Source organism: Xenopus laevis, chromosome 7L (assembly GCF_017654675.1).
Source record: "Xenopus laevis strain J_2021 chromosome 7L, Xenopus_laevis_v10.1, whole genome shotgun sequence".
NCBI classification, from domain to species: Eukaryota; Metazoa; Chordata; class Amphibia; order Anura; family Pipidae; genus Xenopus; species Xenopus laevis.
Genome location: NC_054383.1, coordinates 114717992 through 114729221, shown reverse-complemented (window position 1 = coordinate 114729221; position 11230 = coordinate 114717992). Strand labels below are relative to the sequence as shown.

General features: G+C 42.9%; 1 protein-coding gene across 1 annotated transcript in view; it reads left to right on the top strand.

Moving 5' to 3' along the window:
* Positions 1–3685: 3685 nt before the first annotated feature.
* The window catches only part of bcam.L (basal cell adhesion molecule (Lutheran blood group) L homeolog), a 42131-nt gene continuing 34586 nt past the window's right edge, over positions 3686–11230 (top strand). Inside the window, 1 exon segment of the mRNA NM_001092424.1 lies at positions 3686–3845. Coding sequence (NP_001085893.1) covers positions 3809–3845 — 37 coding nt within the window. The 5' untranslated portion in view covers positions 3686–3808.

The window sequence follows — 11230 nt, the reverse complement described above, 5'->3', positions numbered from 1 at the left end:
GAATACTCAGCCCAACACAATGATACAGTTGCACAACAATGCCGTGTGATATTACGCTATTACTTGTCTCATCCTATCAATATGGCGGCCACAGGGTAGACACTGAACAAGATCCTAATAATACATTTACCCCCTTTGTGACCTGCACAATTACAGTTTCCTCTCTTTATGCGTCATCGTCGAAGAATGAACTATAAGGCAACACAAAACAGTGAAATACAGAGAGAGGCTGTTATTATTATCCTTATAAAGCACCAAGGGACAGGCTTGCTCCCAAGAGCTTACAGTCTAGGGTGTCTAGAAAGTGAGAGTTGTTAACATAAGTGCATGAATGGGTATACATAACAACACAAGTGTCAGGATTGCAAAGATACAAACATGAGTATGTCAGTACCTGACCCAAAGAGCTTGCCATTTGGAGAGTAATGGTAGCCATACATTATAAGATCAATGTGAAAATCAATCCTGCCCAATTGACATCTGGCTGATTTTCGGGTAGCCCTGCACAGTGTCGACTGGGCCAGCGGGACAACGGGGAAAAATCTGGTGGGCCAGCCAGCCTGGGCCCCAGCCAGCCTAGACACACTCCCTAAGGCCACCAATCCCCTATAGCGAGTAATAAAACATACACGGGGGGGGCAGAGGGGGTTGTTGCTGGGGCAGGTGGGTGAGTGGGCCCCTAATGTGGCAGCCCGAATCTGGAACCGTACACAGGCAAATAAGCTGACAACGCGGTCTAAAGGACTCGAATCAGAAGCTTGAATCTGCCTGTGTATGGCCATCTTAAAGGAACAGCAACAGCAAAAAATTAAAGCGTTTTAATGTAATGAAAATATAATGAACTGCTGACCTGTACTGGTAAAACTGCTGTGTTTGCTTCAGAAACACAACTATTGTTTATATAAACAAGCTGCTGTGTAGCAATGGGGGCAGCCATTTAAAGCTGAAAAATGAAAAAAAGGCACAGGATACACAGCAGATACCAGATAATCTCTGCAGCATACGATGTTATCTACTATGTGTCCTGTGCTTGAATGGCTGTCCCTATGGCTACACAGCAGCTTCTTTATATAAACTATAGTTGATTTTCTGAAGCAAACACACCAGTTGTACCAGTGCAGGGCACCAGTACCTTATATTGTCTTTCCTTTAAAACACTTTAATTTTTTGGTGTTATGTTTCCTTTAAGTACTAACAAGAAGGAGCACAGGAAGTGAATATATATATATATATAATTTCAAAATAAACTCTAAGGATTCAGAAAGACAACAGAACCTTTGTCCCCATCCCAGAGATTTCTATCTGATTTCCATGTACTTCAGCTCCATGGAGGAATGTCTGCACATACCTGGTATTGTATAAGCATAGGTACATCTGTCAGCAGGAGGGGGCGGTATCTGTTTGGGAATCTTGTTCATTTGTAGAGTAGCTGGGAAAAAGAAAGCTTATGATAATAATATAAATGTGTTAAGATAAATATGGAGTTGGGTATATTTTGCCCAATCCTAGTTATAGCCATAACTTGCTTTCAATGAAAATATGGGAATGACAGTATTCCTTACGTGGGACTGGCAAACCTAGGGCCAGTTGTTGGACTGTCACCAAACATACTGATAGAGAGCAGTTTAAGTGGTACAGGTTGACCAACACTAATTTAAAGCTGTTCTGTGCCACCTTATCTGCAATCCCACAGTCACTCAATCCTTTCCCAGAGACTAATATCCCCACTGTGCTATAGGCACCATCTCTCCCTACTATACCTGCTATATCACAGCCACAATCCCTTCCCAGAGGCTCTTATCCCCACTTTTACTATAGGCACAATCTCTCCTTACTATACCTTCTATCCCACAGTCACAGTCCCTTCCCAGAGACTATTATCCCACTGTTACTATAGGCACCATCTCTCCCTACTATACCTGTTATCCCACAGTCACACTCCCTTCCCAGAGACTATTATCCCACTGTTACTATAGGCACCATCTCTCCCTACTATACCTGCTATCCCACAGTCACACTCCCTTCCCAGAGACTATTATCCACTGTTACTATAGGCACCATCTCTCCCTACTATACCTGCTATCCCACAGTCACACTCCCTTCCCAGAGACTATTATCCCACTGTTACTATAGGCACCATCTCTCCCTACTATACCTGCTATATCACAGCCACAATCCCTTCCCAGAGGCTCTTATCCCCACTTTTACTATAGGCACAATCTCTCCTTACTATACCTTCTATCCCACAGTCACAGTCCCTTCCCAGAGACTATTATCCCACTGTTACTATAGGCACCATCTCTCCCTACTATACCTGTTATCCCACAGTCACACTCCCTCCCAGAGACTATTATCCCATTGTTACTATAGGCACCATCTCTCTCTACTATACCTGCTATCCCACAGTCACACTCCCTCCCAGAGACTATTATCCCACTGTTACTATAGGCACCATCTCTCCCTACTATACCTGCTATCCCACAGTCACACTCCCTTCCCAGAGACTATTATCCCACTATTACTTTAGGCCCCATCTCTCCCTGCTATACCTGATATCCCACAGTCACACTCCCTTCCCAGAGACTGTTATCCACTGTTACTATAGACACCATATCTCCCTAATATACCTGCTATCCCACAGTCACACTCCCTTCCCAGAGACTATTATCCCACTGTTACTATAGGCACCATCTCTCCCTACTATATCTGCTATCCCACAGTCACACTCCCTTCCCAGAGACTATTTCCCCACTGTTACTATAGGCACCATCTCTCCCTACTATACCTGATATCCCACAGTCACACTCCCTTCCCAGAGACTAGTATCCCACTGTTACTATAGGCACCATCTCTCCCTACTATACCTGCTATTTTTTTAATTTTTCATGGTGAAAAATATCAAGATTGGGAGAATGATCTACTCAGATTTGGATGTATTTTCCATAAAATGTTTTTCCTTAAATATGCCTTTTAGAGTACAAAAATGTGAACAGCAGAAAAGAGTAAACCTTTTTTCAGTTTTCATGCTAATATTGCAATTGGGCAAGGTTCTAGAAGGGGCACATGGCTGCTCATTGAGAAAGGCTGGGTTTAATAATAAAGCAAGATGCAGCAGGGAGAGAAAATAAACAAGTGCAATTTCAGACTAGAGTATTGCCTATCAGTACAATTTCAGAGCAATATATTTCCAGTTAGTATAACTTTTACAGTAAAGCATTTCCAATCAGTACAATCTCAGTGCAATCTATTCCCAATCTGTGCAACGTCAGAGCAATTTGTTTTCTAATCACTGCAGTTTCGAAGCAAATGTTTTTGCAGCCAGTGCAATCCTAAAGCAATGTATTTCCAGTTAGTACAATGTCACTGCACTATAATGAGAGCAAAGTATTTCCAATCAGGGCAATTTCAGCGCAATGTGTCGCTAATAAGCGCATGAGCCAGTAATTGCTTGTTGTACACACAGACAGCCCAGCAATGATGATTCTGCTGCAGGAATCCCTGGGTTATCCCCCGGGAGGGAGGAGAGAGCGGCCGTGGGTTTGGGGGGTCGGTGCCAAGCATATGCCAATCAGCCTGCCCTGGGCGTGTCTAGCAGTGAATAGGGGGCGTGTCCTTCTCTCCCTGGAAGCTTTTCCTCGCTCTCTGCCTTTATTCTCCCTATCCAGAGCCGATGCACAGACCTAGAGAGACCCCTCCCCGGGCTACAGGCGAGAGGACACGGGACAAAGCAATCGCAGAGCAGAGACACCTGCTGGGAGTCACCGTGATATAGAGAAGTTCAGAGCCTGTGCCACCCTCCTCTGCCCAAATGGATCTGCTGTGGCTCATAGTAACTCTGCTGCCAGGTGAGAGGAGTGGGCACTTACACTAGTTGGGCATGGGGGGTATTCTGCTGGCACTACAGGTATTGGCACATACAAATGCTGGACACACAGTGCTGTACTATACCAGGCTCTTGCACTGGCACAACCAGGAGCTGTATATGCTATAGGTGTTAGTCAGATGGTAGCACATTGGCACCACTAATAAATGTATCACATGGATTGCCCAGGGGCAGCCTCTTCATGCCTGGCACATGCTATCTCAGTCTCTTATATGACCAACTGATTGATAGTCGTTGTCTGTCTACAACTTCCAGCACGTATAGAGAGTTATAGTTCAACACCAGCTGGAAAACTGCAGGCTGGAACAGAAATAATGGAGCACCCGCATATAGTAGCTCCCTCTGGGCACTGCCACCCTACTAACAGCCCTGGACGTGCTGGCATCACAAGTGCATGTAACATGGTGGCACACCCCCTTCTCCCCACGCACATTCTAGCGACCCCAGAATTCCCGTACAGCTGTCAGTCTCGGACACTTAAATTCCTGCACAGATACCCAGTGCCAGCAGGGCGCAGACTGTGGGCGTGTAGGGAGTGGAAGAATTGGCATGCCTGTATTGGGCACAGACATGGAAGAAATGCTATGAGATCAAAATTGTTGTACGGTCACTTTTGTTTTGGTCTGGAGTGAATGAAGGGCGCTATGGCGTAACACTGGGCCCCACAGAAAATTAATTTTAGGGCCCCCAACATATTCAGAGGTTGTCCTGTTTTACCAATACATGTTGAAATTGATCTTTATTTGTGCATCTCGGGGGCCCCTATACCTCCTGGGCCCCTCTGCAGCCGCAGGGTCTGCTTCCTCTATGGTTACGCCCCTGGAAGGGAGGTTGAGTTTAAACCTGTGGCTTTTTCGGAAATGCCAGACTGGAGCGATGTTGGGATGTGTTAAATGTATATTAGCAGCAGTCTTACAGGTGGATACAGTGTTGCACACTCATACAGTCTGAGGACTGGGCATAAGAACTTACAATCTAATTAGGAAAGGTGTATGTATATAAAGTGTATGTAATAAGGGCAGGGATTCCCTGGCAAATGCAGCACTACAGAATTGCACCGTCATGATGAATCAAGCCATAGGTACCAAACTGTCACATGGGCAAGCCTGTTTAAATGCTAAGGCAGATTAGTAATGCTCTAATCAAGCTCCTATGTTCCTCTATACCCCTATGTTACATTTCATTCCTGGCCTTTATTTACATTCAGGCATAAAACAGGTAAAGTGATTGGTCTCTAATGATTCCAAGGGAAGGCGTTTTGTTTATACAGACTGCTCAGACTGTCCTATAAAGGCATCATTTGCTCCTCGGTTACCAGTCTGTGCCCTCACCTCTGAGGTTTTATTATTAATCCATTAGTAGCAATTTTGTCACTTACCCCAACCTGCCCATCATTAAGCACCACCTCATTTTATAGCTGTTCTCTCTCCTTTAAATACTCGCCCCTTCTGTTCCCCGGCCATTAGGAAGCTCTCCGGAGCAAGGGCCCCTGCAATTTGCATTGATTTCTATTGGATGGACTTATTTTTTTAGTGTTTTCCGGATACGGTGACCTTGCAGAATGCATCAGTCTTTATAACAATATATTTGCCTTTTCACATCACATCCCATCATTTTCCATTGCTATGGGCTGTACACACTGAACTGCTTCTGCTCTTCCCAATTACGATGCTGAGACGGCAACAAACAAAACACATGGGAATGGTTTAATAACAGTTTAGTATGTCCATGCCCAGGCTTACTGAGCTCTGAGAGGGGGTGAAAATAATTTTATTTTTTAAATGTGGATTTTAGAAATGTTTTAGAATCTATAGCAATTGGAAAAAAGTCATGTTTGTGGTGTACTACCTATACCTGAATATAATATGTTTTGTGAAGGTGAACTTTCCTTTTAATATGTACACACTTATATCTTATAATTTTCTGTGGTTCTGCTGTTTGATGGTTTGTGGTAAAGCCGATGGCACATTGATTGGTATATTTCACCCGGTATAGCAGTGCCAGTAATCTCCTTACCCGCCTCATTGCTTCTGAGTGTCGGTCCAACTGTTGACTGTCCGTGTGCTTTATGCTTCACATTTCCCATAATTCTCTGAGGGAAGCAGTGACAGATATGGGTGTATTTACTACCACTGTTATTGGCTGGATTAGAGAGACCAGGGACACTTCTTGCCCTGCTGGCCAACCAGATTGCACCTACCCTCTCCCCTCGCCCATGCACTCACGCCTTAGCTGCAGAAGAATTGACAAAATGTATATGACGGGCCCAACTATACCCTCCACTAAGTTTCCAGACCAGCTCCATTCGGTATTTATCTAGTACAGGAGTGCCCATACTTTACTAATGCGAGGTCTACTTTTAGTGATATTGTCCCATTATGGTCTACATCCATAAAAGCATTGTCAGAATTCTGTTCCATAGAAAATATGTCTTAAATATGAGAGAATTTATATTGCTATATTTAACAAACAACTATTTCTTATGTGACTGTAACATAATAAATATCTGAATGAAAAGCATGAAACAGGAGGGTTATATAGACAAGATTTTTGTCTTGAGATCTACTGATCACCAGCTAAAGGTCTATTGGTAGATCCCGATCTACCTTTTGGGCACCCCTGATCTAGTAAAACACAACGGGATATAACAAGACGTAAATGCACATTTACGGAAACCAACTTGTTTCATTTCATTAGCTCACTGTGCCCTAATGGTACCAATGCAATGTAAGGGGATGGGGTAACTGTTCATATATTATGTATATATATAGATCTCATCTTTCCATTCTTTCACTCCATCCTAGAAAGACACTTGATCTTCCCCTGATGTTTTTGTGCTTTCGAACATATGGATAAATGTGTCACCGTAAATGTGTTTCTTTCACACCGCAACAATCTGTAAATCTGCCCAGAGAACACAAATGTAATGGCCTCCTCCTTGTGTGCCAGAATAAAGAGCAGGTTCCCCGCTGTGAGGCCTCGGCGTGCGCTGAATGCACAATGTTGCCTTGGATGTTGTGTTGCACAAGAGTCGTTTTGTGTTTTTTTGGCCACTGCATTTTATTGGGATGACAGTGTGATGCGGTGGGTGCACGGGGAACAGGTTAGGACCTGCTGTGTGTACACTGTCATTTCTCAGCAAATTTCCACATTCCAGACATGGCATAACAGCACCTTCCCCACCACAGAGACACGCAGACACCCCCATCTCAAACAACAAAGGAACACACAGCCCCTCCTCTTGCTTCATGTGCTGCCAGGTGTGAGCCTCTCTACCTCCGCTGTGCAATATGCAATTTATTGGTTCTGCCCCTAGGCATCAATATAGAATTAGTTCCTACAGAGCAGAAGAATGTTGTTATTGTTATCCTTTATATAGTGCCAAGATATGATGAATTTTATTTCAGAAAGTTAAAAACATCAAAGTCCCGATGCGTTTCGTATCAAAGATACATAGTCAGGATATTTGATGTTTTTAACCTGCTGAAATAAAGTTAATTGTTTTAACTTACGAGTGGAACACTGAGTACTTGCCGGTTTTGTCTTCAAGTGTATCTGACCTCCAGCTATGGGTTTGGGGCGATTCTATTCTATTCGGTTAGTTCGTTCCCTCTTACTACAATCATGCTTATTTAAAGCGTCAGCGAACCCAGAAGCGTGGGACTTGGAGTTTTATACACCAGGGTCATTGTGGATAAGGGGGCACATTTACTAAGCTCGAGTGAAGGATTCGAAGTAAAAAAACTTCGAAGGTCTTTTTTGGGTACTTCGACCATCGAATAGGCTACTTCGACCTTCGACTACGACTTCGACTTTGAATCGAACGATTCGAACTAAAAATCGTTCGACCATTTGATAGTACAAGTACTGTCTCTTTAAAAAAAACTTCGACTACCTACTTCGGCTCTTTAAACCTACCGAGCATCAATGTTAGCCTATGGGGACCTTCCCCATAAGCTTTCTAAGCTTTTTTTGATCGAAGGAAAATCCTTTGATCGATGGATTAAAATCCTTTGAAACGTTCGAATCGAAGGATTTAATAGTTTGACCAAACGATTTTTCCTTCGATCGTTCAATCAAAGTATTTGCGGTAAATCCTTCGACTTCGATATTCGATTTTACTTCGATGGTCGAATATCGAGGGTTAATTAACACTTGATATTCGACCCTTAGTAAATTTGCCCCTAGGTGTGAGCGATATACACTATTTTGGAGTAGTTATTGCTATGTCATGAATATTTAGAAAGATTCTAATTTTGAGACTAGAGCACCAGAAGGAATTAAAAGTAGCGTTTTGCCACCTTTTCGAAATAGAATTGGGCTGAGATATATTGGTTTGTTTATTTGAATTTATAGGGGACCCCAAAATGATTTTGCCGTGGGGTCCAGTAAGTTCAGTAACACAGGGCACTACCAGGCCACTCTACCACCTGCCCACTCACTTGCTTTCAGGTAAGAGAGCGACCAGGGAGGGGGATCCTCTACTCTACGGCTATAGAGGAAGAAGACCCTATGGTCTTGGCCCCCCATGCAGGGTCTTTTTTGTCTATAGTTTACACCACTGGAGTTTCATACAGCAAACAGGATGAAAGTATTATTCATGAAGGTGCCGGTGCATTTATATTACCTTATGTTCTTGGGTATTATACATGAAATTGGCCCAGGTATAGTATGAAGGAATCTGTTTACAAAATATCTTTAATTAGCTGCCCCAGACACAAAAATATATTCTGTAATGACTTGAGAGCCATATGCCGGATCTACATTATGTGCATATAGATTTCAGGACTACAAGAGAAAACCATCTGTTGAGCGTTCCGTTTCAGTTCCTGCTCTGTTTTTTTATTTTTAGGCTAATGATTTAACTTGGACTTTTTTTTATAAAGTAAATTAAAAAAACATAAATAACAAGGTTTATTCTTGGAGCTAAACATCAACTGGGTGTAAGTCCTCCCTCTCTGTACCTGACAAGGTGAGAGGAGTCACTGATAGATATCAGTGAATGACCAACTGACCCCACTTTACACACTCCCCGAAGGCAAATTGTAAAGAAGGCGAATTGTAAATTGCGCCTCTAGGTCTTATTTTTTTAAGTGATGGTTAAAGAATGTGGTAAATATGAGAAGGGACAAGGAATCCGAAAGGGTTATTTGCTGATGGGGTGCAGCACTGAGACTGGGCTGAGTGCACATTATATTTAATATGTTCTAGCTGCAGATTTGCCCTGTAGTGCTGAAGTGTACATTAAGGGGGTTATTTATCAAAGTCCGAATTTATCTCAATATTTTCTGCTACAAACTCAGATAAAATCCGCTCGGGTTTTTTTACGCTTATTTATTACATTTTCGCAAAAATCATATTTTACAGATTTTTCATCAGATTTTCACAGTTTGTTTGGCATTTTCACCCGAAAACTCAGATTTTTGCCAGAAAACTCCGAAAATGTTGGGGTATTGCACGAAACCCAGCGCACATCAAAAAACCATTGGGACTTCTCCCATTGACTTATATGCAACCTTGACAGGTCTGAGATGCTGGATTTTCTGATTCTGACTTTTCCATCCTCTGGGTTTAATAAATTCCAAACAACTCGTGATTTTTTAAAAATCTGATTTTATTTTAAAAAAAATCACAAATTTTTCGTGATTTTTGCATTCAGAGTTTAGTAAATAACCCCCCTAAGAGTAGCTCAGTGCTGAATCTGGGGTCACTGCATCTGGTTATTTTATTGAGCCCTAAAGAATAATGCCCACCTGCGGGTGATGCAGATAATTCAGCAAGAGGTGCCACAGGACACACGTTTACAAGGCTAAATAGCAATTCATGTAGACATAGATGGTCTTAAAATTGCCAGTTCCAGACCTTTATCTCCCGATGACAAGGAGTTATCTGACGTCTCTGCTGCTGAGAATTTTCATGTTGTTTGTCTCCCCCACTCCTTGGGACTCTACTCCCACTTTGTCTGCGGCAGCTGATATCTACTAAACAGGCTGGACTCTGCTCAGGGGGATCCGTAGAGTTTGGTGCCTATGTATCAATAGAATAACTGTCATATTTATGTGGTAAACACCAGCTAGTCAATAAAAATGATTGAGGTCTAGGTGTCCTTGCCAGTGGCGTAACTAGACTTTGTGGGGCCCCCCTGCAGAGGCACTTTCCTGGGCCCCTGATGAAAAATTTGGGCGTGGGACCTGATTGGGTGCAACTGGTCCAGCATTTTAACACCAGCTGTGCAGAGCTGTCAATTTCAAAGTAGTAGAGTGTATTTGCGCATGTGTACATATCATTTTGCCTGCAGAAAACTGGGGGAATTCCTATTAGACTGGGGGAGGGCAAAATCAGGTAACTCCTTTGAAAATGGAGTAGACAGATATGGCTGTGCAAGTATATTCACTGTAGATATGGCCAATAAGCGCTCCATTAATCCCAGACATGCCAATAAGATCACTTAAAAATGACCAATGAGGACTTCATTAATTTCACGCATGCCAATAAACTAGAAAATGTCCCATAAGCAATTCATTAAAGCCACACATGCCAGTAAGATCACTGAAAATGGCCAATGAGCACTCCATTAAATCCCGAGATGGCAGTAAGATCAGTGAATAGATTGAAAGTATTACCTTACCCTTGATGCTACTGTTATTAATAGGACAGAAATATAAAAATATAGGAAGGAAGGGAATTTGACTCTTAAAGTCCATTTGCTTTGCTTGGACCAGAGCCAGGCTCTATGCTGATTCTCTCCTGCCCTGCTCCCTAGGTTCGTAAAAAAAAAAATCCAAGATGGCCGTGCGTTCTGCTGTGGAACGCACGGCCTTTCACAGCGTTGGACTGGGGTGCCTGGAGCCCACCAGGAAACCTCATCTCAAGGGCCCACCCCCGGTACAAGATAGTGTCCACAAATATCAAAATTAACATTTTTATTGAAAATAAAAAACTGAAATGCCTGTAACAATATTAAATTAAAATAGCAGTTTCAGGTGCAGCACTTGCTCTGTCTGAAAGCACATGACCAGGCAAAATTGCTGGGTTAGGAATTAAATTTTACATGGTAGACAGAATTATCTGCAGTGTAAATAATGTAGTTTAGACATACTGTATAGACAAGAGGAGAGGGAAGAAGGATTGAGCTGCCACCACTAGCTGTCAATGTTATCTCTAACTGCTGCTAAAATATGGAGATCTGCTGACCAGACACTCTGCAGAGGGCAGAGAGGTCCAGTCGGGAAGAAGGAGGGAGGGGACAGGGGGTCACAGGGCAACACAGCAGATGCTTGGGAATGCCAATTTCATGGTCGCAAGCAGTGGTTTAAGGGGGGGCATCAGACGGGAGAAACAAGGGGG